The sequence below is a fragment of the Bradysia coprophila genome, unplaced genomic scaffold (assembly GCF_014529535.1).
Source record: "Bradysia coprophila strain Holo2 unplaced genomic scaffold, BU_Bcop_v1 contig_350, whole genome shotgun sequence".
In the NCBI taxonomy this organism is placed as follows: domain Eukaryota; kingdom Metazoa; phylum Arthropoda; class Insecta; order Diptera; family Sciaridae; genus Bradysia; species Bradysia coprophila.
The window spans coordinates 6,915,887-6,940,736 of NW_023503608.1; the positions used below are offsets into that span (position 1 = coordinate 6,915,887).

At 37.8% G+C, this 24,850-nt stretch overlaps 6 protein-coding genes across 7 annotated transcripts; 3 read left to right on the forward strand and 3 right to left on the reverse strand.

The window, feature by feature from the left end:
- Positions 1 to 1,131: 1,131 nt before the first annotated feature.
- LOC119080612 (zinc finger protein ZPR1) lies at positions 1,132 to 2,899 on the reverse strand. Its single transcript, XM_037189014.1, has 4 exons — positions 2,650 to 2,899; positions 1,669 to 2,508; positions 1,421 to 1,596; positions 1,132 to 1,362 (listed from the first exon to the last, which is right to left on the reverse strand). The coding sequence occupies exons 1-4, from the start codon at positions 2,746 to 2,748 to the stop codon at positions 1,161 to 1,163; spliced, it is 1,317 nt and encodes a 438-aa protein (XP_037044909.1). The 5' UTR covers positions 2,749 to 2,899; the 3' UTR covers positions 1,132 to 1,160.
- Positions 2,900 to 4,665: 1,766 nt separating this feature from the next.
- On the forward strand, positions 4,666 to 5,386 carry LOC119080616 (huntingtin-interacting protein K). Its single transcript, XM_037189018.1, has 3 exons — positions 4,666 to 4,954; positions 5,025 to 5,132; positions 5,195 to 5,386. The coding sequence occupies exons 1-3, from the start codon at positions 4,793 to 4,795 to the stop codon at positions 5,285 to 5,287; spliced, it is 363 nt and encodes a 120-aa protein (XP_037044913.1). The 5' UTR covers positions 4,666 to 4,792; the 3' UTR covers positions 5,288 to 5,386.
- LOC119080614 (D-serine dehydratase-like) lies at positions 5,311 to 7,175 on the reverse strand. The gene is made up of 4 exons (XM_037189017.1): positions 6,723 to 7,175; positions 6,425 to 6,634; positions 6,255 to 6,360; positions 5,311 to 6,188 (listed from the first exon to the last, which is right to left on the reverse strand). Exons 3-4 carry the CDS (start codon positions 6,275 to 6,277, stop codon positions 5,486 to 5,488), a joined length of 726 nt encoding a protein of 241 aa, XP_037044912.1. The 5' UTR covers positions 6,278 to 6,360; positions 6,425 to 6,634; positions 6,723 to 7,175; the 3' UTR covers positions 5,311 to 5,485.
- A 1,360-nt stretch (positions 7,176 to 8,535) lies between these two features.
- Positions 8,536 to 11,711, forward strand: LOC119080617 (acylamino-acid-releasing enzyme-like). The gene is made up of 12 exons (XM_037189019.1): positions 8,536 to 8,699; positions 8,799 to 9,098; positions 9,162 to 9,331; positions 9,389 to 9,540; positions 9,609 to 9,879; positions 9,941 to 10,083; positions 10,146 to 10,296; positions 10,362 to 10,724; positions 10,780 to 11,000; positions 11,058 to 11,137; positions 11,209 to 11,439; positions 11,529 to 11,711. The coding sequence occupies exons 1-12, from the start codon at positions 8,581 to 8,583 to the stop codon at positions 11,629 to 11,631; spliced, it is 2,304 nt and encodes a 767-aa protein (XP_037044914.1). The 5' UTR covers positions 8,536 to 8,580; the 3' UTR covers positions 11,632 to 11,711.
- Positions 11,712 to 12,254: 543 nt separating this feature from the next.
- On the forward strand, positions 12,255 to 21,920 carry LOC119081104. The gene is made up of 23 exons (XM_037189844.1): positions 12,255 to 12,819; positions 12,883 to 12,940; positions 13,008 to 13,095; positions 13,151 to 13,453; positions 13,812 to 13,946; positions 14,012 to 14,060; positions 14,116 to 14,272; positions 14,335 to 15,083; positions 15,141 to 15,687; positions 16,072 to 16,109; positions 16,366 to 16,509; positions 17,443 to 17,928; positions 17,992 to 18,049; positions 18,117 to 18,204; positions 18,264 to 18,566; positions 19,325 to 19,459; positions 19,528 to 19,576; positions 19,630 to 19,786; positions 19,848 to 20,596; positions 20,657 to 20,764; positions 20,822 to 21,260; positions 21,464 to 21,501; positions 21,741 to 21,920. The coding sequence occupies exons 1-23, from the start codon at positions 12,346 to 12,348 to the stop codon at positions 21,885 to 21,887; spliced, it is 5,499 nt and encodes a 1,832-aa protein (XP_037045739.1). The 5' UTR covers positions 12,255 to 12,345; the 3' UTR covers positions 21,888 to 21,920.
- Positions 21,921 to 23,152: 1,232 nt separating this feature from the next.
- Positions 23,153 to 24,663, reverse strand: LOC119080621 (dehydrogenase/reductase SDR family protein 7-like). Of its 2 annotated transcripts, XM_037189026.1 has the most exons (4): positions 24,406 to 24,663; positions 23,689 to 24,304; positions 23,395 to 23,630; positions 23,316 to 23,360 (listed from the first exon to the last, which is right to left on the reverse strand). In XM_037189026.1, the coding sequence occupies exons 1-3, from the start codon at positions 24,520 to 24,522 to the stop codon at positions 23,419 to 23,421; spliced, it is 945 nt and encodes a 314-aa protein (XP_037044921.1). In that variant the 5' UTR covers positions 24,523 to 24,663; the 3' UTR covers positions 23,316 to 23,360; positions 23,395 to 23,418. The 2 variants fall into 2 exon arrangements, with proteins under 2 accessions (XP_037044920.1, XP_037044921.1); XM_037189025.1 differs by having other exon boundaries at positions 23,153 to 23,630.
- Positions 24,664 to 24,850: the final 187 nt, after the last annotated feature.

Here is a 24,850-nt window from a genome sequence, read left to right on the forward strand (position 1 = left end):
TGATATATCGGGCAGTGATATATTCCGGTGAGTGTTTATCACAACTACGTCCATAAATTACTTAACTCCTGAAGGGGTCTGCGGTTTTCTGACAAAGTGTGACAGTGTCGAGTAAAAAGCATTCATTTTATTAAACGACTGTAGGGTAACGTGTCCATTTTAGGCCTAATAAATCCATTTTAGAATTATGTAATTTAGGAACGACCTATGTGCATCAATTCTCTATCTAGGTGATAGAGTGTCGATTTAATGCTTATCTCTATGCAACAGATCAGAGCTGAACAGAAAGCTAATGGTTCCATTAATGACGAAAGCTGGATTAAATATTTCCAAGTGAAATATTATTTTCGCATTAGGAGTAAACCAAGAGCTTCTATCAAAATATTTGTCATCTTTTGTTGGCAATCAAGCAATAACTTCGTCTAAGGCATGTTGTATCTGGAATGCACATCTGCTCTTCTTAAAATTTATGAATTAATTGTTTAGGCCGAAAACATACGAGCAAGTTTGCGTTGATGGAATCGACAATTATTCTGCTATTTCCATTGTTTAGCCTGTGTGGAAAATGCAGCATAATTGTCGATTTCATCAACGCTCGTGTGTTTTCGCCTCAGAAATTTCGGCGATTCTGAAGAGGAGCAAAAGCACAGGTAAACTAGCGAGAACTCAGCTTCACTCAAATGTAACAATTTTTTAAGAGGAAGCTTCCAAGATTTTTGTAGCGAATGAGACCCACGTTGTACAAGTGACATAATAGTTGTTTAGACAACAATTTTCTCAAATTTTCACGATTTTCTTAAATTTTCGTGAATTTTCCCAAAAAGTTATTTGTGAAAATTTGAGAAAATCGCGAAAATTTGAGAAAATTCGTGAAAATATTTTCGCGAATATAGGCACAAGGCACTGCAACCGAGTGATAAATGCTTTTTAAGGCACTAGATGCGTAAAAAAGCATTCATCATCGAGTTGTATACAACGTTTTTCGCAATATTGGCAAAGAAAAGACCTACTTTTCGTCACTTGTTGCGAAAAACTAATTTTCAAAACCATCAAACTCACCCAATTTCCTTGCGATTAAATTTCGCTTTCTTGCGCTTAATGCCAATGAAAAATTCTGACAATTTTGCATACATACAAAGGAAGCATTTCTTCAAACTTTATTAATAATTCTCTGTCTTCATATCGTTAATGCCCAATTCGTCATTCTGCTCGTACGTCCTGGTGTACTTGGATATTTTCAATCTCTCGTCCAGCGAACCATCGTCGGTTAGTGCTTGTACATAACTGTTACCGGATGGATCGTCCAGTATGAGAGTGACATTCCGTTCACCAGACTTGATTTCATCCAATTGATTCAGGAAACTGTTCGAAAAAAAATCGTCAATTCGAAGCTAATTCCATTGAACAAACATTCGCTTACATGTCCATTCTGTTCTTCGTTTGAACATCCTCGGAATCTCTGAAAACGGCTCCCTGACTCGTTAGTTGATCCTTCATTGCCTCTAAGATACCTTCAACGGTGGTAAACCTTCCTGCTAGAGCAGATGGTCCTACATAGCAGTCCAGTTCAGGAATACTTAGGCTACAGTTGTCCGACTAGAGAAAATTTCAGTTTTCACAATTAGGAATTAGTCCACCCGAATAACGTTAATGTGGCAAAGTGCATACCTTCAACACATCTCTGCTCATGTCTTCACGGTCTTGAATAGCAATTTCAAATTTAACGCCTTTGTCTTCGATGCCTCCACCCGACTTCACTTCGTTCGTTCGACTGCCACAGGCATCGCAATTAGTGGCCATGATGACAACGTCCTTAAAGTGTGGTATCGACGTTACTTTCATGTTCGTTTCGCACGGGGCCTTACACTCGTGACATAACGTTGGAAATGACAGAACTTCGCCGTGTAATTCCTCCAGCGGCCACGAGTCCTCTGCAATCGGTTGTAAGACTGAACTTTTTTCCGGTTCCTGTTCGTAAATGCCCAGCAAGTGGTCTTGCTCTTTTGTACGGACAAAGTGTGTCGTCACGCATCCACTGTCCGTTTGTGGAGCGCTCGGATTTTCGATGAAACAATTACCGGATATATCTTCAAAGACTATGTTAAACGGTGACTCGACGAGCTTTAACGCTTTCAACGATTCAACGAAATCGTCAATTTGTTTGGCCGATTCTGGATGATCGATTCGGCGAACTGGTTGATCTTGTTCCAATCCTTGAACAGCTCGATCAATTATACCTTCTAATGTTGTCACTTCACCTCTCTGCGATTGGGCCGGAATTTCGAAGTCAACTTCGACTATTTTCACGCTCGTGAAATCCGATTTCACGATACGTCGATTCAGGTCGCTGGTGTTCTTTACGACTAAAGTCATACGGCAACCCTTTGCCTCAATTTCTCCGCCGGACTGAATTTCATTGTTAGCAAATCCGCAGGACTCGCACGAGAATGACATTAGGACAACTTCTTTGTAGAATGGGATCTTTGTCAGCAACAATCGTGTCGTGCCCTGAAAATACAGTAAAACAAAATTCGTACAATTTTAGAGTCACATTGTCATCATCTACGTCTCATTTATCGACAAGAAATTATTCAACTTTTATCGAACTTTCTGGATTCTTTGGCGGTAAATAAATAGTGTTTTCATTACGTTTTCATAGCAGTTCATGCAACATGACTCGATTTCAGTTGTTTCTGGATCGGCATCATCAGCATTCAATTCACGGAATAAAGGTGTTTGTTGTGCCATTTCTTCAAAAATAAACTTTCTAAAATTCGGATAGCAAATTAAATTCACCGCAAGGTGATTGTACAAAATGATATTTGGTACGAAAAATTATGTTTACATGTGTGGCTTTTGACACATGTGCACTGATGTGACGTTCAGTCTTACCACACGTAGAAAATAACTCGATGAAAAGTATGATTGTACAAGATTGTAGGGTGGCTCAGTTCTTCCACAACGATCATTTTAAATGGATTTGGGCTTAAGAATACACTAGAAAAGTGAAATAAACCAATAATGCTGGTTTTATGTTGATCGAGAAGTTTTCAAAATAAGGGTTGTGATGAAAGTTCATGGCTTGACCGTCGAAACTGATCGCTAGCCAATGTCAGCATTTTCTTTTTGATTTTTCACTTTAATGATCTGTTGAAATTGAGATATAGACTCAATAAACCAATTTATTCAACGTATACTACATGCCTGAAACATAAATAGTTTCACAAATTGTGTATTTACAGAGCGTCATACTGCCCTACTTTGCAAGAAAAACACATGTCTTTTATGCAATTTATTTGTTGCCATATTTCGAGAAAAAGTTTGTTATGAGATTTTCAAAATTTTGCAGTTTCCTGCATAAAAAACTTCTTACTCCTTTGTTCTAATCAAAATCGCATAAAAAAACTTCTTGGCAAGAAGTTTTTTATCGAATTTATTTGTAAGAAAGGCTTTTATGCAATTTATTTGTTGCCATTTTTCGCCAAAACGTTTTTTATGCGATTTTTTTAGGCTAAGAAGTTTTTCTTGCAAAGTAGGGCAGCATAGACCTGAAACGTTATTCTTCTTCTTGTTAGAATGGCGAAAATCAAAATCTAATGGCAAGAAAATTTAGAAGTATAGGTATGTTCCAAGTGCAAGTGCAATAGTAATTTTAGTGCAATTAAATGTCAAATTTCATCCACAGAGCCATAACCTCAACGCTTTTGCCAACATTTTGTAAACCATATTTGTTTGGTTATGGCTGTGTGGATGAAATTTGACATTTCATTGTTGCACTTGGAACATACCTATTTTAAACAGCCTCAATGAAGCGGGTAACAGTGGCAGAGACAGAAGTATGCGACAAAGCGGTCTGTTGTAAAGTTTGTATTTTCTTAGCGCAACATTTTTGAATTTGAATATTTAAGAATTCGATTTTAATTGCCTGAAAAGTTTAGGCTTCTAATTGATTGATCACAGGAACTGAATCAGAAAAAATATTATCAAATAAACTGATTTAGAAAAAATCTCTGGTCTAGAATCTAGACCGTTTAGATCACAGAGTGAGTGCTATTTTTGGTATATATCTCAATATTGCAAATTCTTTGGATCTATTCACATAAAACCAATTTTAATGTTTATGAAAGCGAGAACATTTGCCACGGATTTTATGGTTTTGAAAACATTGAACAACGATTTTAATATTTATGAGAACACTGTACACGGATGGTACATTGTTAAACAATTATTAATAATAAAATCATAATTTTGCACACTTTTTCACAAGAAAAACGAAAAATCATCAGAATCAACCACATCAAAACAAGAAATTTAATTTAGAATTTTCTCAACTGTCATTTTTTCCTTGTACCACTTTGTCGCAATATGACGCAACGACAAAACGACTCTGCCACTGTTATGCTGAAAACAAACGAGACATTCAAAGCATGTTTTGGTCCTTGTTTTCATGACGAAATTGTCGCAACTGTCAAATAAAATTAGAAATTTCTCTATCTAAAATTACGATTGCTGCATTTGTCAATGAAAACTAGGACCAAAGCACGTTTAAAATGTCTCGTTTGTTTTCAGCATTACCCGCTTCATCGAGGCTGTTTAACCCGTTTAACCTATTTGGTCGATCAAAGTCAACATCTCTCCGACTAGTTCATTGAATTCAACGTTGCCAACATAAAAACATCGAAATTGTATCTGTCAGTGATTCTCTTCATCAGAGCCAAGAATATTTTTATCCTTCCTATGCAAATTGGCGAGTGTGTTTTCTCGAGAAGAATTTGTTTAATTTCTATTAATAATGGAAGAAGAAAATAATGAATTGCCCAACGGCAACGATGTCGACGAAGTTCAAGACAAAAAGTCGAAAAAAGTTGCTAAACATGACGGTGGAGTGGCCGATCTGGAACGTGTTACAGACTATGCAGAAGAAAAGGAATTGAGCTCAGCGGATATTTCGAATGTAGGTGTTGAAGGTTCTCGTTACATTTGTGTGGGGCTGGTGTTAATAAAGTTGTTGTGATGTCCCACAGGCCATTAATATTTTCGGTGATAAAAGGAACAAGGAAGCTGCAGAGAAATTAGCCAAAGAAAGGGAACTACAGAAAATCCACGTGAAGAAGGAAGACATTGAACTAATCGTGAGTTTACTCTGTTTCATTTTGTTTGATTGTTCCATTGACAAACCGGTCTTTATTTCCAGGTAAACGAAATTTTAATATCCAGGCAACAAGCGGAAAAAGTCCTACGAGAGCATAGAGATGTTGTGTCCGCACTGGAAGCATTAATCAATTAATTTAATGAAATTTCACGAATGTAAAATTCAAAATTTTCGTTAAAAGTCAATTTTGAATTGCTGTACTGAATACACATCCGATCGTCGTTTTTCACAAAATGGTTTTCTTCTTCCAAGACCGATCAAACGGGAGCATCGATTCTGTTATTGCAATTTATTCGACAGCAAATTCTTCATCATACACAAGAACCGTCAATTCTACCAGCCCTTCACAGGTACCCAGACATCGATGATGTCGTTTCCATTCTCTTCAACAACCAAAAAGAATTCATAACAAGCAGCAGTGAGGCAGCTGTGATTAGGAATGACCCGAAACACATCGCCAACATTAACACGATCGAAATCCTCAGCCGAAACTTCTGCTATCACACTGTGCTCTTGAGCGAGTTTCACAATTTTCCAATGTGGCTTGCCAACAACCGTACCGAAACCACCTTGAGGCGCCACATCTTTAGAGAAACCCAAAGCACCACCGTCCAATAAAAGACTACCACGCTCCGGATATCGACTAGCAACTCGACACAACACAGTAACGGCCAGATCAGATTCCTTCGGTAGTTCAGTAGCAAGTTGTTGTCGATCGTTGAAAATAAATGATCCGGCATGAAGTTCAGTGATGCCATCCAGTTCAGATCGATGGACAAGTCCAGCTGCCATAACCGTAGGAGTGGCTCCAATGGAAATATTCTCGAACGGAACACCATTATCTTGTAGGTATTTCTTGTAAGCAAGCGCAGCTGTAACTTCCAATTTCAAATAGTCGGCAGAAGATTGCTCACTTCGGGATTCGTATGAATGACCGGCATGGGTGTACAGTCCAATCACGTTTAAAATCGGTGAGGAAACCAATCGTTTAGCCAGCTTGAGTGACTCTTCATTGTTAATTGCGGCTCCAGCACGTCTGATGATATAAAAGAGTCACAGAATATAAAGACATAGATTAGTATGAATGGTGTATACGACCTACCCGTATCCACACTCGACTTTCATGTAAACATTCAGCTTAACAGGAGGTTGATTCTTGAACTTCAGTTCACAATACGCCTCCAATGCGTCTAATGTCTGACCGTGATCTACGAAGGTAAGAGAGCAATTCAATGGAGATCCTAAACCACTATTTAAACCAACGAACGTTACCTATGAAAATGCAGAATTTCTCTACTTTTCCACTGAGTCGATAAACGTCGTCGAATCTATCTGGACTGACAGGAAAACCAAACAAAACGTCCTTGAGCTTGCCAGAGTGACGAGGTGAGAATCGACGACATAGTAAGCCTCAGCCAAAGTCGAAACGACAATAGCATCCGTCTTTGCGTAGTCTAATTGTATCTCAGTGGCTTCGATGGTCTAAGAAAAAACAAAAGAAATTTCCACAAAAATTCAACACTATTCTCGTAACTGTCAGTCCTCTCAGTCCCTACTCTTCTTACAATACCTTATGGGTTTTGATGTGTACACGTATCTTCTTGCCACTTTTTTCGGAGATAGCTGCTAGACGCTCACAGTTTCGCTTCACCACGGAACGATCAACGATCATTCTCGGTGTACGGACCTCATGAAGTTTCTTGCCTACATATTGCTTGACAAGATATTCCTTCGAAGGAAGTGAAAATGAAATCGCTTCTAAGGGAGTTGTCGTTTGCGGTGGCAACTTGAACATCGTATTGATTTCCCTGAATGGAGGCGATATGATCAAAAAAGCAGTTTTTTGCAGATCAACTATGTTTCAAACACTCGACGTATATACTTGTATATCAGCTGATTATGTCAACAGAAAGACTAATTCTCTGTTTAGTTTGAGATGACATATATATTATGGTTAATTGTGCGAATAATAATCTTTTCTTCACTTCTTCTTTACTACTACTTACAAAGAAGAGATAAGAATATGATTCTCGGATAGGCTAAACATCAGCTGCAAGACCAACATAAGTTTTGGCTAATGTTCCCTAATAAGATTGATTGATACACAGACGGAATACGGTCTTTTATAGCGAAGAGCATTTTCCATAAAGTAAAAGATTTGGAATTAATCTTATAGTCCAACGAAGTAATAGATCCATGCAATAGTAAAAATGCATACTTTTATATTTACGTAGGTATTTATGTCCGAAACTTCAGTTTAAGGTCATAAAACTGTAAACCAATTAGACTCTTAACATTCACTTAGGCGTGAAGACAACATCAAAAGGTGTCGTAGGTGTTGTACATACGATCTTAAGTAAGAATGTTTTTGAGTTTGTATGATGTGTATACTGATGACATGGTGAGAAATGTGTCGGTTATACTAAGCTTTCACTATAGAGGTGAACTTAAAATTTAATTGGACGGCATGTTTACATCGCGTTCTAAAGTACATAGTGGTGCTATAGTCCAGTCGCTAGTACGTTACTAATTACACAACGCCATCTGAGCAAAATTCGGTTGACAAAGTAAATTTGGGGCTTGCATTGAAAGGGAAAATTGTTTACGGCTAATAAAGACTCACCTTTTCTTCATAAAAAAATATATTCAAATCCTATTCGAAGAAAGACTCCTGATTATTTTGTATCTGCATAGATAAGGTCTGCTTATTCACTATACCTAGCAATAACGAATGGTTGAACATCACACATGGAAATCTTAATATTGAAGTTCAGGCTTAGCTTAGACAGGAACTTCAATATAATTCTCGGATACATTTCGCGACATAAAGCTGCCGACACAATGAATTTAGACCAAATCCAAATGTGCTGATAGTTTCTGACAATTAGTTGAATGTCAAAACGCTAACTTCTTGTATCAAATCCCTTTGGATAACATGCTGAGAGCATCTTGCATGTAGCGTAAATTCTTTGCATACCCATAGCTACACGCTTCGGATTAATGAAAACCAAACCAAAAATGCACTAAAAATCTTTGGACTTTTTTTGCACTCTGGTTCTTCCTTTTCAATCTTCAAAAATTAGCCTTGTGGAAAACAAGCCTTCCTCACCTTTGCAACCTATTTTAAATCTACATTAATATGTATAGGCTATGTGGAGGAGCGTCTTAGTACTTCTAAACTTTCTAAAAGTGCTAAAATGGGGCGCTTTCCCCTGCCTGATGTTTATTTGACTTTTAGATATTCAAAAATCGATTGCAACTCGACAAAAATCGACTTCCTTTGGACATTTTTGAATTGAAGTGCGGCAGATGCTTATAAAAAAAATGTCGGATCTCATGACAGACAGAAGAGGGAGAGAGAGAGTGGGTCGGATTAACTTTGACAGCATCTTATATCATTGTCAACATTGTTTACCATCATTACGCTTATGCTAGCCGGCTATTTAAACTCTCCCTTAAAGTTGCTTGTAGGGACACAAATTATTGACAAAGTTTTACGTTTTAATATTAAGAGCATCAAACATCGAACGTTCACTATTACAAAGCGGTGAGTTGCTAGAAGATGTAATTCAATGAGAAAAATACCTTGGTGCAGTGCACAGAGCGATCAAAAATCTAATACAACAACCACTGTCCAAATTGCCAGAATGAAAAGTTTATCCGACATGACATCGCCACTAGACCAAAATACCATCGACGATGTGGTGAACGATTGGGTCGATGTGACCAGAATTCCTGCAATCAGTGGCGGACATTTTGTAGAAGACAATGACTTCGTTAAGATCTCAACTAACTGGTCCGTTTTGGATTTCGCCAAGAAGGAAAATGTTTCGTTTCAACGTCACTTTTCCGTGCTGAAAAGCAGTCTGATTTGGGCAGAAGGCCAGGAAGCGCTCGTTACCGATGAGTTATTGATGGCTACCGCTGAATCGGTTCCAATTGATGCGTAAGTTTGTCGCAGCGACCAATGGGTTTTATAATGGATGTAATTGGTTCAACATTTTGATAGGAAGAAAATTTGCATTTCCTCCTGTGGAACGCGAAAGGCAATTCTTGTGGAGAAAGCAGACAAATCATCCGCGCAAAAGTCTCAAATTTTAGAGATTTGGGGAGAAAATACATTGTTGAAGTCTTATGATCTCAGCGAACTTGATAAGCACAAAAATATGTACACGACAGGTGGGTGGACTGGTGTTTCGCAGATAACAAATGACTAAAATCATTAAATAAATGCAGGATTTTTCGGGACGACAATGGTCTGGGATAAATCTGCTAAGAAGCTGGCTTATTTAGCAGAAAAGAAGGTGGCTAAAGCAAAACCATTCTTCAGTTCCAACGTCAAGACGGTTGATGATATTACAATAAACGACAAGAAAAAGGATGTGAAGGTGAAACCTCCCGATGAAAAACGAAAACTTACTCCCCGTTCCGTATATGCAACTTCTAACCATTTTAGGGCGAAGAATACGCCTTCCGTCAAACGTGGGGAGAACAATTACCAGACATGTATTTTTCCGTAATTGTTGTTCTGGACGTTGAATCCGATAAATTCGAATTGATTGAGCTGTCTCAAAATGACTCTGAATTTCCTGTTGATATACAATGGGTCGGAGACACATCAATAGTTGGCACATCGTATGCAATTCCTCCATGGCGACTTGGACTTTATGCGTGCAATAACAGACCGAGTCGAATATTCCAGGTGAATGTGGACGGAAAGAATTTAAGTAAAACAATTTTGTGAATTCATCGGCTAGTTTGTTGTAAGGAGCTTTTTATCTATTTTAGAGTTCCTAAGTACCATTGACAAAGCTGCATTTTCACCAAGAGTCCGTCCAGACTCTGAATATGTCATTTGGCAGGAGAGGGCAGTCGACGCGCCACATAATCGATCTAGAGACATTATGGGAATATCCTTGGAAGATCCGAAGGTTTAACACTTTCATCAAAGTACGAAGCAGCGATTTCTGATTTTAATGTTTGATTCTTTTAGATTCCTGAAGTGATTTATCAATCTGCTACCGAAGATATTCCCATCTATGCAGACTTTCCTAGATGCTGTTGGGCTCCGAATGGTTCCTCTTTTTTTGTAATTTCGTTCAAAGACGGTGACATGGCCTTGTTTGCTATTTCATTGTCTAAAGGTAGAACACAGGAACTCATATCCTTTCCTTATCCAAAGTCATACGAAATGTGTTGACCATTTTAGGTGAGGCAAAATTACAAACTGTTGTTGATCAATCTCCTGGAATTCGAGCACTTCTTTGGATCGGCCACAACTATTTGTTAGTATCGCGAAGCTCGACGCTATCGACACCGTTTGTCGAATTGATTACATATGGTGGCGGGGTCCAAAAACGCGCTCAAATCACTAATTCAACGTTCAGCGTACAAGGACATGATCAGTTCGAGATCAAGAAAATTTACGGCAAAGCTACAGTTCCATCAATTTATATTGGACCAAAGAAAACAGAAAACCAAGTGGTTCCGCTGGTCGTTATGCCACACGGTGGACCACATGCTGTAACTGTTGATGCGTTCAATAACGAACTAAGTTTAATCCTACGGCAAGGTGCTAAAATTAATATTGAACGTAAAAAGCCTGTCTACTAATCAACACCCTACAGGATTCGCTTTGTTGAAGGTGAACTACATTGGTAGTTTGGGATCAAAGAAAGATGAGACTGATGACCTGCTGGGAAAGATTGGTAAACTTGATGTAGAGGACTGTCACGAAATCGTTCAACAAACACTGAAATGTACGCCTTGCATCGACTCCGAACGAATTGGTCTGTATGGTGGGTCACACGGTGGTTTTCTTGCGGCACACCTTAGCGGTCAATATCCAGTTAGTTCAGACCTTCTTTTGAATTCAATTTGCCCATGACTTGTCAAATATTCGTAGGACTTCTACAAAGCAGCTGTTTTATTAAACCCTGTAATCGATTTGAATGTCATGATTGGAACATCGGACATTGTTGACTGGTAAAGAATTTCATTTTTCAAAGACACTTCAAAATTTAACTCAACTCACGACCAACTTTGTATCCTGGAAGGTGTATGGCAGAAAGTGGAATCGCTTTTCCTGATAGTACGATGAAAACATTTATTCCTGCCGCGAAAAATGTCGACGACTTTCAAAAACTTTTTGACGCCTCTCCCATCGTTCATGCATCGAAGGTGAAAGCAGCCACTTTACTACTGCTGGGAACGGAAGATCTTCGTGTACCTATGAGTCAAGGAATGAACTTCTATCGGACCTTAAAAGCCTACAACAAGACGACCGAGTAAGTAATACAAACATTCAAGTGGCAAAGTTCTCCATTTTTGCTTTCAAAATCACAGTTTTTTGAATTGCCTTTTTCTTGTCTTACAGAGTTCGAGTCTATCCGGATTGCCATTCCTTAATGTCTGGAAGTGTGGCTACTGACGTTGCGATTCAATTAGTTTTGTGGTTCAAAAGATTCTTATGGAAATGATCCAAATTAATGTCGAAATTCTTCTTCTTTTGATAAATAAATTAAATTTCTTGAATCATCCCGTCTGGATGAAGTTTTTCTTTTTGTGAAATTTTGTGTATGCTTTATGATGAATAAATATGTTCTTATCACAGTTTCATTATATTCTATTGAAGCAGAACAATTTTTGTTGCTTCAAACAATCTCCATTTAACTAACGCCAATGAAGAAGAATCAAAATAAAATTTAATTTTTCTTAATCCAAAAGCGAACTTTTCCATTTAATAAGTCTTCCAATTGATTCGTCATTGATATGAAAAGTTCGTCTCCACGTAAAAGAAGTGCAACCAAACCATCATCGTTCAGAAACATTTGAAATTCAATAACCGTAATCCACTAGCTTAAAATGATAAGCACTTCAATAATGCAATTGTCATTGAAATAAAACATTAAAATTTCCAAATTTCTTTAAAAAGCATCCAGACAATAAGCTATTGTTTTATCGACATCAATTTCATCAAATCAATCAATCCAGTCAGGTCGCGATGTGTGTTTATCAAACGTATTTTCAAAAAAAAGAAGTTTAATCTTATCAACCGTACCGTAATACCAATACGGTAAAATTGTAAGTAAACATCGAAGTCACACGAAAAAGATTATGATTTAGCTAATCTGTGCCGGACGAAGATCCACATTCGGTCTCAGCAGTTTTAATTGAACATCGACTCGCTCAAGATGTTCTACAAAGTGTTCATCATTTTAACAATATTAACGATAGTGAGCATCCATTGTGCTCCGCTGATAAGCACCAGTGAAACGGCGAACATAAACTTTCGTCTGCCGAACAATACTGTACCTGAGCATTACAAAATCAGCCTACGAACATGGATACACGAGGGTAACTTCACATTCACTGGCATTCTGAGTGTGGATGTTCGGCCAACAGAACCGACCGATTTTATCACGATTCATCAGGATGGATTCATAATTGGCGATATTCGCTTATCGTCTGAAGATGGCTTGATTCCTATTGAGCCGTTCGAATACAATTCAACGTTGGACTTCTTAACCATTCCGACCAGTGTGAATTTAAATCCAAGACAGAGATATTCGTTACGCATTGAATACACAGGCACTTTACGGGATGATGATCTTGGCTTTTATCGATCGTCGTACGTTAATGATTCTGGAGCTACCGTTTGGCTGGCAGTAATTAGACGAAAATCTCTTTACATTTTGAAGTCGGAATTAATCACTACTCTTACAACTTAGGCAACTCAATTTCAAACCGGTTCGGCTAGGCGAGCATTTCCCTGTTATGATGAGCCTGGTTGGTGAATTTTTTTGTCCATGTCGTCGTAGTCTCGTTTCTTTATAAGTTTCTATGATTTTATCAGGGTTGAAGGCTACCGTACAAGTCGACATAACTCACGATGCATCCTACGAGGCTCTATCGAATATGCCAGATACAAGCAGAGTGGAAAAGTAAATTTCATTTTCACGTTTTTCGATTATTTGTTGAAAATTAAAAATTGTTCAGTGCGGATGGATCTGTTACAACATTTTTTGAAACATCACCGCCAATTTCAACATACTTAGTGGCATTCGTTGTGTCCAACTTTCCACATTTAACCGGAAATACATCAAGACCAATATTGCAGCGAGTGTATGCTAGGCCAACGGCGATGAATCAAACCGACCTGATATTCCAAATTAGCGAACCGATGCTCGATAACATGATTGACTATTTCGGAGTGGGTTATCCACTGCCGAAATTGGATTCAATAGCACTTCCCGATTTTAGATATGGAGCGATGGAGAATTGGGGACTTATTACATATCTGTAAGTGAGAATTTTGTTCAATGAAGCGAAGGTATTGAGTAAGTGCAAGTTCAAGATTGAGAGATTGAGAGTGCAAATACGTGATCGATTTTTCTTCGGTAACTTAAGAATCTGTTTCATGTTTCACGCGTTAATATGATGTATAGACGTCCCTAAAACATTCCCTAAAAGACCTTCGTAAATCTACGGGATCTACGGGACCTACTCGATCCATTGAATCGCATGATACGATTATCACATTTCACAATTCATTTTATATTTAAAAAAGAAAAACCTCTTGCGGAACCTATATGCTTCCGTTGCTTCCTCAAAAATTACCCCATCGCCTCTCACAAAATGTTTTCTAAATGTTCCACAGCGAAGTTTTATTTTTATTCGACGAGAATACATCAACTTATGCTGACAAAATGGGTGTGGTATCTGCAGTTGCTCATGAGTACGGACATCAATGGTTCGGTAATCTCGTGTCGCCCTCATGGTGGACTTACATGTGGTATGACACTCAATAAGATAGTATTTAATTGCTTTGCGGTTAATATTTCAATCAATTGTTAACAGGCTCAATGAAGGATTCACCAGTTATTTCCAAAACAAAGCTATGGACATGGCAAGTAGTTTCCCTTTTCCATGAACACAAACACTTATGTCCTTACCTTTTAAAGGTGTTCCCAAATTGGAATACGATCGATTACTTTACTGTCCGAACATTGCAAGATACTTTCCGAAACGATGCGCTGGAGACGTCTCCTCCAATGAATATGTATATCGAACATCATGACTTAGTTACTGGACTTTTTAGTCAAATGACATCGGCTAAAGGTTATTGCCATTCAATCTGCACAGACAAACTTTCGATTTTCATTTAAAAAAAATACTTACAGCTGCCTGCATTGTTCAAATGTTCCTGCATGCTTTTACAGAGTCTACATTTTTGAAAGGATTGGAACTGTACTTAAATGACAGAGCCTTTTCCATTGCTTCGGAAGAAGATGTCTTCCGTTTCATGGAAATAGCAGTAAATGAGGATAACTCTGTTCCCGATGACATCGACGTACCAACAGTCATGTTCTCTTGGACAAGTCAAGCTGGATTTCCGCTGATTGAAGTTACCCGTAACTATGATTCCGAAATCGGAGCAAGAACTGTACGTCTGTCCCAAGAGCGGTACTATTCGGACCAATCGAATTCACCGAACAACATAACATTTTGGATACCGTTGAACTACGCTACAACAGATAATCCTAGCTCAGACGTTACTACACCAGACCTTTGGTTTCCACCAACGAGAGATATGGAGTTTACCATACCGTCACTAGGCGAAAGTGATTGGTTGTTGTTAAACAAACAGGCTAGTGGATATTATAGAGTTCTCTATGACGATACCAATTATGAACTGCTTGCCGATGCAATGGTAAGGAATATCAGTCTGTTCCATCGCCTGAATCGGGCTCAGATCATTGATGATGCATACAATTTTGCGAGAATTGATCGATTGACCTATGCCGAATTTCTCAATATTGTTCGATTTTTGGAAAACGACAACGAATACGCATCCTGGTATCCGGCAAATACCGCCTTCACAACTATCGATCGCGCATTTTCGGGACATGCAGACTATCCTCTGCTCGCTGTAAGATTTGTGACAACATTCTTGGTAAAATTGGCTGCTAATGATTTTGATTCATAGGAATTCATCAGGTCACTAGTCGAACATTTGTATGATACCGTCGGCCCTCGTGACATTCCGGACGAACCTTTGCTTCGGAAGTATTCACGACCCCTAGCTATTCAATGGGCTTGTAATTTGGGTTCAGTTCATTGTCGTAGTGATGCTGCACGTGAATTACGTGAACTTATGGTAACGGGTGTTGAATTCCATCAAAACGTCCGAAGCGTTCTTTACTGTGCCGCATTACGTAGCGGCAATTCAAATGATTTCTACTTCGTGTGGGATCGAATGTTGTCCACTGACGGTGTAACCGGTCGAAATTTACTCAGTTCAGCTTTGGGTTGTTCAACATCTCGGAGACTGTTGAGGGAATTGCTGAGATCTACTGTGGAGGGGACAAATGACAATGACATCGAATATAGACCTGGTGAGGCGTATAGAGTGTTTACATCTGTTTATCAAAACGGACTGCTAGGTTTGGAAATGGCGTTGGATTTCTTGGTGGAGAATACACAAGAAGTATTCGATGATTTTGGTTTTGCAAATTTCGAGAACGTCATCATCGGTATGTATTATTAAGCTCGTTGTAATCTCGTTTTGTACGTTATTAGGCACAGGTGATTTTCGAAGGAAATTGCTTGTATTCACGTTACACAGCCTCATACGAAGTTTCCTAGAAACTATCTCCAAGTATCCAAGTATTGGCAATGAAAGTGTAAAACAGGTATGGTCTATTGTCGGCCCAGAGGACATAAAAATTTGATTTTCGTACTTAAACGCACTCATTTTCATATTATTTTGACATAAAATGTGAGTGCGTTTAAGACGAATTCGGCGATCGACCATACCTGTTATCTACTTTCATTGAGTATTGGGGCTATCTATGTAGAAATTGAGATTACAACGAAAAATTAAATTTCAATAAACTTATTTATGCCCTTTAATGTAGGTATGTCGCAGCGTGTCAGTTTGTCAATGAGAAATAGGGTAAGCAATTATTGTAGTTATTTAAGTAAAAACGACTAGGGAGGGTAGGTGTAGATTTGTCGCTTGATAACCAATCGTTACATCTAAGTATGATACTATCAACCTTGAAGAGTACAAATTCACATCATCTTTTATCGATAGTTACAAGAAAAATAATGAGATGAGGTATGGCTCATTAGTTCAATAGTAATTTATGATGAAACTGATAAAGCATAATGTTTTGTGTTTTTTTAAAGCACCATTGTCTTGCTTTCAGTTCACTGATTTGGTCAACGCTGTCTACGAAGAAAGACTAATTGCCGACCATATTCCGTTCTACGCCAACTTGTATATGGACAACAACAAAGATTGGCTCGATCGTTATGGTGAAGATGTTTCGATCTGGTTGAGACAATTGAAGTAAACGATGTAACGAACTTTCGAAAATTTTGGTTAATTTGTCGCATCAGTTTTTTTTTCTTTTGGTAAAGAAAGTGAAAATTGTATGAAAAAATAAATTTTGTGAACTAATTTGATGAGAAACAATTGTTCATTTTTTAAAGAAGAAGTTTTGCACTGAGAACCGTTAGTTAGTTAGGTGAAAATTTATTTCTTAAGACGGAATGACAAAAATAAATTTGAAACTAATGAAGCAGACTCGATATGCTTGCAGCATATAATGAGCGAATGAGATCTCTAGTAGAGATTCTCTACTATTTGTGCCTTCTTCAACCAAGCAAAATCATTTGTAAAACGAAATGCTTTCTAATCACTAAATTCGGTAACAGCAGGAGTTCCATCAGTACTTTCATTTTTCTGAATTGGTACCGAATTTACTATGAATGATAAAATTTACTATGAATACTATGAATTACTATCTCTCGTACATAAAAATTACAGGTCCTAATTAATGACTATGTATACATTATTTGCTGAGGTGTAAAATGGATGACCGGCTCCCATAAATAGGGCGGCAACCTTAAGTTACGAAAATACGCATATTTCCCGAGTAATTATTTTTTGTCTCATAACACTGATTAATAGTGGACGTCGTTTGGATGTCCCCTTTTCCTTCCTCATTAGGAGTCAGCAGACAAAAAACAACTGGGTGCAGGACAAAACCTGACCCAAGACATTAAAAATCCGCTACATCCTACGCGTCACCTAACATTTTAAGATCTTTGTTCAAAGTTTGTTCATTATGTTTTGTTTTAGTTAAATATGAAGCAAAATTTTCTATCGTGTGCACCTGAATAAATAATGTTCAAACCGAAAAAAGCAGGTGAAAAATGGCAATGTGTACAAGTTTAGTTCAGAATTAACCATTGTTACCGTTGATCGGATCGTCAGTTAAGACTCTCTCAAGATGTTCTACAAGGCTATCTTCATATTAACAATATTAACGGCAGTCAGTATCCATTGTGCTTCATTAATAGCCACCAGTGAAACGGCGAGCCTTAATTTCCGTCTGCCCAACAATACTGTACCCGAGCATTACAACATCAGCCTGCGAACATGGATACACGAGGGTAATTTCACATTCACTGGCATTCTGAGTGTGGATGTTCGGCCAACAGAATCGACCGATTTTATCACGATTCATCAGGATGGATTCATAATTGGCGATATTCGCTTATCGTCTGAAGATGGCTTGATTCCTATTGAGCCATTCGAATACAATTCAACGTTGGACTTCTTAACCATTCCGACCAGTGTGAATTTAAATCCAAGACAGAGATATTCGTTACGCATTGAATACACAGGCACTTTACGGGATGATGATCTTGGCTTTTATCGATCGTCGTACGTTAATGACTCTGGAGCTACCGTTTGGCTGGCAGTAATTAGACGAAAATCTTTTTACATTTTGAAGTCGGAATTAATCACTACTCTTACAACTTAGGCAACTCAATTTCAAACCGGTTCGGCTAGGCGAGCATTTCCCTGTTATGATGAACCTGGTTGGTGAATTTTTTTGTCCATGTCGTCGTAGTCTCGTTTCTTTATAAGTTTCTATGGTTTTATCAGGATTGAAGGCTACCGTACAAGTCGACATAACTCACGATGCGTCCTACGAGGCTCTATCGAATATGCCAGACACAAGCAGAGTGGAAAAGTAATTTTCTTTTTCACGTTTTTCGATTATTTATTTGTTGAAAATTAAAAATTGTTCAGTGCGGATGGATCTGTTACAACAGTTTTTGAAACATCACCGCCAATTTCAACATACTTAGTGGCATTCGTTGTGTCGAATTTTCCACATTTATCCGGGAGTCCATCCAGACCAATATTGCAGCGAGTGTATGCTAGGCCAACGGCGATGAATCAAACCGACTTGATATTCCAAATTAGCGAACCGATGCTCGATAAAATGATTAACTATTTCGGAGTGGGTTATCCACTGCCGAAATTGGATTCAATAGCACTTCCCGATTTTAGATATGGAGCGATGGAGAATTGGGGACTTATCACCTATCTGTACGTAAAAGTTTAATTCACTAAAACGAAGCAAAATGAGTGAGTGGGCGAGTACAAGGTTAAGAGATGAGTTGAATATTTGGTTGAAAGTTGTTTTTTTGTTATAGTTGTTTCTGCTGTTAATAGACTAACATTAATTTTCTTTGGGGCTCTGGTATATGTTGTTTTTCAGCGCCATGGTGGAAAATTTTGTTTTTTGCTTGTTCAATAAGATTTTATGAAAATCAGTAATTTTTAGTGTAGCCGTTGTGGCAATAGTAAATTATGCAAGACAGAATAGGCTCTAGACAATTAGAAAATTATTTGTTCACTGTGTTTATGTATCTCAGTGGCCGATTGGTGAGAGACGTTGTTTGATAAGTTTTTGGTTCACCCGACATCAAGGGTGTTCAAGCTTTCAGACACGCAACTTCTATAGATATTTTTGTATATAGTTAAATTCGAGTGATAAAAACCACTTTAAACATTATGAGATACATGCATCCATGTTTGCAACGTGATGCAATATCTGTAACAGTTCAAATGTAGGTCATACATAACCAATGGAACTCAACCTGAAGTTTCTCTTAAAATCCTAAAACACTTTCCTAAAAACCCATCATGTTGACATTAAATCACATTTCAAACTACTGAATAGAATTTCACAAACGTTTTTCTTCCACTTTATGAGCCAATCTATACTTACGTTGATGTCCGTATAAACTTTCGAAGTCCTCTAAAATGACTTCTCACAAAATGTTTTCAAAAATATTCCACAGAGAAGACTTATTTTTATTCGACGAGAATACATCAACTTATGTTAACAAAATGGATGTGGTATCTGCAGTTGCTCATGAGTACGGACATCAATGGTTCGGTAATCTCGTGTCGCCCTCATGGTGGACTTACATGTGGTATGATGCTCATAAGATAATTCTCTTAATTTTTATTTGCTTTTCGATAAATCTTGTACACACAACAGGCTAAGTGAAGGATTCACCAGTTATTTCCAAAACAAAGCTATGGACATGGTAAGTAGGTTGCTCTTTACGACTACAAGCATCAATGACTTTGTACATTAAAGGTGTACCCAAATTGGAATACGATTGATTACTTTACTGTCCGAACATTGCAAGATACTTTCCGTAACGATGCGCTAGAGACGTCTCCTCCAATGAATATGTATATCGAACATCATGACTTAGTTACTGGACTCTTTGGTCAAATGACATCGGCTAAAGGTTTTTGCCATTCAATCTGCACAGACAAACTTTCGATTTTCATTTTAAAATATCCTTACAGCTGCCTGTATTGTTCAAATGTTCCTGCACGCTTTTACAGAGTCTACATTTTTGAAAGGATTGGAACTGTACTTAAATGACAGAGCCTTTTCCATTGCTTCGGAAGAAGATGTCTTCCGTTTCATGGAAATAGCAGTAAATGAGGATAACTCTGTTCCCAATGACATCGACGTACCAACCGTCATGTTCTCTTGGACAAGTCAAGCTGGATTCCCGCTGATTGAAGTTAGCCGTAACTATGATTCCAAAATCGGAGCTAGAACTGTACGTCTGTCCCAGGAGCGGTACTATTCGGACCAGTCGAATTCACCAAACAACATCACATTTTGGATACCGGTCAACTATGCTACAACAAATAATCCTAGCTCAGACGTTACTACACCAGACTTTTGGTTTCCACCGACGAGAGATATGGAGTTTACCATACCGTCACTAAGCGCAAGGAATTGGTTGTTGTTGAACAAACAGGCTAGTGGATATTATAGAGTTCTCTATGACGATACCAATTATAAACTGCTTGCCGATGCAATGGTAAGGAATATTAGGCTCTTCCATCGCCTGAATCGGGCTCAGATCATTGATGATGCATACAATTTTGTGTTAATTGATCGATTGACCTATGCTCAATTTCTCAACATTGTCCGATTTTTGAAAAAGGATAATGAATACGCATCCTGGTATCCAGCGATTACCGCGTTTACAACCATCGCCCGCACATTTTCCGGACATGCAGACTATCCTCTACTCGCTGTAAGATTTCTGGCAACAATGTTCTTGCTAAAATTGACTTCTAATGATTTTGATTCATAGGAATTCATCAGGTCTCTAATCGAGCATTTGTATGATACCGTCGGCCCTCGTGACATTCCGGACGAGCCTTTGCTTCGGAAGTATTCACGACCCCTAGCTATTCAATGGGTTGGGTATACATTTCTTACAGTCACTTCAACTTTACAAATTTTCATTTTACTGTAGGCTTGCAATTTGGGTTCATTTCGTTGTCGTCGTGATGCTTCACGCGAATTACGTAAACTAATGCTAACGGGTGTTGAATTCCACCAAAATGTCCGAAGTGTTCTTTACTGTGCTGCATTACGTAATGGCAGATTTATTGATTTCTACTTCGTATGGAATAAAATGTTGTCCACTGATGATGCAAGCGATCGAGATTTGCTAAGTGCATCTTTGGGTTGTTCAACATCTACTAGACTGTTGAACGAATTGCTGAGATCCACTGTGGATGCTACAAATAATAGTGGGATTGAATATAGACCTGGTGAAGCGTACAAAGTTTTTACTTCGGTCTATCAAAACGGTCTGCTAGGTTTAGAAATGGCGTTGGATTTCTTGGTGGAAAATACACAAGAAGTATTCGATAATTTTGGCTTTACAAATTTCGAATACGTCATCATCGGTATGTATCTTTAAGCTGGTTGAAATTTCGGTTTATGCAACAGGTAATATAACCTGGGTAATCTGGAAATCGCAGTTTCCAACTTTGTTTTTAGAAACTAGCTAGAGTCATAGAGACATAAAACGAGATTACAATGAACCATTCTACTGTTAAACTGTTCAAATCACAAATTTTTATATAAATTTCCTTCTACACGAATATAGGTATGTCGCATCTAGTCAGTTTGGCAATGAGAAATAGGGTAAGCAATCCATTTAGTTAACTATAGTTATTTACGTAGCAAGGGTTTGAGTCGTTCGAAGTGCACATTTGCACATTATTGTATTCCTATAAACCTTGTACAAGCGTGTGCAAATATTACTCTTTGGTAGAAGAGATCCTTGCTAGGTCCCATACCAGTTTATTTTCGACTGGTCTTTTGCACTTGTAATAGACGAAGTGCAACAGATTCGATAATTATACTGGTTAATGTACTTGCAGTTTACTGATTTGCTTAATGTTCTCTACGAACAAAAACTGATTGCCGACCATATTCCGTTTTATGCCAACTTGTATATGGACAATAACAAAGACTGGCTCGATCGTTATGGTGAAGAGGTTTCGATCTGGTTGAGGCAATTAAAGTAAACATTCGATATACGAACTTTCGTAAATTTTGGTTTTTTGTCGCATCAACACAGTTTTTTTCCTTTTGTAAAGAAAACAGTGAAAAATTTATGAAACAATAAATTTCTTGAACTAATTTGATGAGAAACGATTGTTCATTCTTTTTAAATCGCATTGAAAACCATTAATAGTCAGGTGAAAATTTATTTCCTAAAAATCATGAATCATGAATCGACAGAATCCTAGATGAACAACGCTTAAAGTTGTGTCTGGACAGCTGAGCCATAAGCCACTACAAAAATAAGTAATGAGCTCTATACAATGAGATCTTCCTCAAAATTAATGTTTTAACCAATGAATCAATGAATGTGCTTGCAACTTATATAAATAATGTTAAATTACAATGAATTGTTACAGTGAGACAATTTCTTAGTGAGAGTGTGTGAAGTGGATATATATGATAACGAAAAATGAAAAAGTAAATTTCTACTTCGGATGGCCGAACAAATGTGATTTTTTTCAAATTCGACGTAATAGCAAAATAAACTTTGGGCCTTTCCCGACAATTTTTGGCTAATCTCATTGTACCCATCGGAAAATGTCTCCAGACTATAAAGACAGTGTAAGAAACAAACGTCGGTCTTTTTCAAATTTTGATAAATGATAAGCTTACAATGACACAGATACGGAATAGACCGATTTTGTTTCTAACAGGTTTGTACGTAAATTATTCTCTACTCAAAAATTGCTCGGCCGGTACTCTTAAAACAAAAAATGTAAAAAATGATCAGCGGGCTCTGACGGACATGTAACACGCACACCCGCCCTGAACAAAAATAAAGTTTTACCGAAATGCACCCAAAAATTGATCGCTGTTCTGAATAGAGGGACCCTAGGGGAGTTCAAAACGATGGTCCGGTAAGCTGGACCAGATGCTTCCCCAGCCCATACAATTTTTTCCTTAGTTGTATGGGTGTGGGGAAGCATCTGGTCCAGCTTAACGGACCATCGTTTTGAACTATTTAGAACAGCAATAAATTTTTGGGTGCATTTCGGTAAAACTTTATTTTTGTTCAGGGGGGGGGGTGTGCACGATGTGATTTTTGTCAAATAATTTTTTTAAATCGATCTACCATAATTTGTAAGGCCTCAAAATAAAAAGCATTTTTACCGGGTTGATATAACGTTTTTCTCAACAAATTAATCGAAAGTTTTACTTTTCATCACAGAAATGAGAAAAAAAATGATATTTATGTTACACAAACACCTTTTTCCAATTTTTCATATCCTAAAAAATTGGTGCCCCCTTCTCACGAATCATCGAAACAGTTATCATGTTTCTTATCATTAAATTCGACAACACCTAGAATTCAGGTATTTTCCTTTCTTAGAGGCTTTTACTCTGAACGATTTAACGTACAATAAATTCGTCGCTTTTTAACAAAATTTTATTTTACAAAAGAAAATTTGATCGCACTGCTCACTTTCCTTACCACATTGTTTGTACATCAATTCCAATAACCACGAAAAAATTTTATATTTTCCTCGGAAACTAAACGATATGCGCAACCTTATTCCGGGCCTCGAACGCTCGGGCACGACCATACATAATTTTGAAGTAAATCGATGGAAATAAACTGCGTATCCAGACAATACTTATTAATTTCATCGGCACAATCTCTTTGTCACCACGTAAAACCGCCCTGAAAATATCGTTAGCACAGTCATCCGGTTTCTGTCCATTTTCAATTGCAGGTGTAGTCACTAAAAGTATTAAAAATTAACGAGAAATGCAAAAACACTAAAATTAAATTCAACGAACCACCGTAGAAACCGCCACTACCAGTGAGTGCATTTTTAATGATGTCAGTTTTAACGAATCCTGGACTTGAAACAACCACCTTTATATTGTCATCGGCGATTTCCGACCTCAAACAATCAGCGAATGCTTGTAGTGCATGTTTTGATGCCGTGTATGATGAACAATAAGGAAAAGCAAATCTCCCGACGATGCTGCTAACAAATACGATCGTTCCTTGTTTCCGTTCGATCATAGACGGAAGGAATGCTTTGGTAAATGTAATAGTCCCGAAGTAATTGACATTCATGACCCGAGTATCCACCTCCGGTTTCACAGTTCGTACACCCGATAGCATGCTAACCCCGGCATTGTTAATCAGAATATCGATCTGGGGCGATGAACTGAGGATTTGATTCGCTTTTTCGGTTAGTTGACTCAATTCATCCAGGTCCAATTGAATGATTTCCGGACGAATCGACTGAATGCCATTGCTCAATTTAGTGTTCAATAAATCACGTCGAACTCGTTCTAATTCGCCCACTCGACGTGCAGCTAGAATCACTTTACAACCGCACGAATAGAATTTGTGGGCTAGCGATTCTCCAATACCTGAACTTGAACCAGTTATCAGTACGACCTGGTGACGGCATAGAATCATTATGATTAATGTGGAGACGGAATTTGAGGAAACTTAAGTTGTGTGCATTACAGTTTAGTGAAAATTTCTACGGAACGTACCTTTCCAGCCAATTGTGCTTGACCTCTTTTGATTTTTTGCTCGTCATAAATTTTTTGACCAACCACATAGACACAGATTATAAATATTAAAACTAAAAACAAAATCCACAATACCATAATTAACAAATCGTGCAGATTTTATGTCTAGCGAACAGTAGAAACGCGAAAAGTGAACTTGGTAATAATTTAAAAAAGAAAAGAAATTAAACGAAGATGTAAGACCAAACTAACGCACAACGATACCTGATTGATTCAATAGTGGAGGTGAGTGAAATGAATGAAAGAGAAACTTTCGATTCAATTGATGCACCACATAATAATAAAGCTAAAAAGCTAAAAAAAAACCGGATAAAATCCAAATAAACAAAACGATTATATGTATCTTACACTGAGAAACACACATGTGTGGTGTATGTGGTATTACCATTCTTAAATGTATGATAAC

Coding starts and splice junctions, on each gene's coding strand:
- LOC119080612 (XM_037189014.1), bottom strand. CDS start 2,748: ATGGCACAACAAACACCTTTATTCCGTGAATTGAATGCTGATGATGCC. Junction 2,509..2,649: donor GCATGAACTGCTATGAAAAC/GTAATGAAAACA, acceptor CTGTATTTTCAG/GGCACGACACGATTGTTGCT. Junction 1,363..1,420: donor ACGAAGAACAGAATGGACAT/GTAAGCGAATGT, acceptor TTTTTCGAACAG/TTTCCTGAATCAATTGGATG.
- LOC119080616 (XM_037189018.1), top strand. CDS start 4,793: ATGGAAGAAGAAAATAATGAATTGCCCAACGGCAACGATGTCGACGAA. Junction 4,955..5,024: donor GCTCAGCGGATATTTCGAAT/GTAGGTGTTGAA, acceptor GATGTCCCACAG/GCCATTAATATTTTCGGTGA. Junction 5,133..5,194: donor AGGAAGACATTGAACTAATC/GTGAGTTTACTC, acceptor CTTTATTTCCAG/GTAAACGAAATTTTAATATC.
- LOC119080614 (XM_037189017.1), bottom strand. CDS start 6,277: ATGAAAGTCGAGTGTGGATACGG. Junction 6,189..6,254: donor AAAGTCGAGTGTGGATACGG/GTAGGTCGTATA, acceptor TTATATCATCAG/ACGTGCTGGAGCCGCAATTA.
- LOC119080617 (XM_037189019.1), top strand. CDS start 8,581: ATGCTAGCCGGCTATTTAAACTCTCCCTTAAAGTTGCTTGTAGGGACA. Junction 9,099..9,161: donor GAATCGGTTCCAATTGATGC/GTAAGTTTGTCG, acceptor ACATTTTGATAG/GAAGAAAATTTGCATTTCCT. Junction 11,440..11,528: donor GCCTACAACAAGACGACCGA/GTAAGTAATACA, acceptor CTTGTCTTACAG/AGTTCGAGTCTATCCGGATT.
- LOC119081104 (XM_037189844.1), top strand. CDS start 12,346: ATGTTCTACAAAGTGTTCATCATTTTAACAATATTAACGATAGTGAGC. Junction 14,061..14,115: donor AAAACAAAGCTATGGACATG/GCAAGTAGTTTC, acceptor TACCTTTTAAAG/GTGTTCCCAAATTGGAATAC. Junction 21,261..21,463: donor TTTCGAATACGTCATCATCG/GTATGTATCTTT, acceptor ACACGAATATAG/GTATGTCGCATCTAGTCAGT.
- LOC119080621 (XM_037189025.1), bottom strand. CDS start 24,522: ATGGTATTGTGGATTTTGTTTTTAGTTTTAATATTTATAATCTGTGTC. Junction 24,305..24,405: donor AAGCACAATTGGCTGGAAAG/GTACGTTCCGTA, acceptor TGCCGTCACCAG/GTCGTACTGATAACTGGTTC. Junction 23,631..23,688: donor TAGTGGCGGTTTCTACGGTG/GTTCGTTGAATT, acceptor TAATACTTTTAG/TGACTACACCTGCAATTGAA.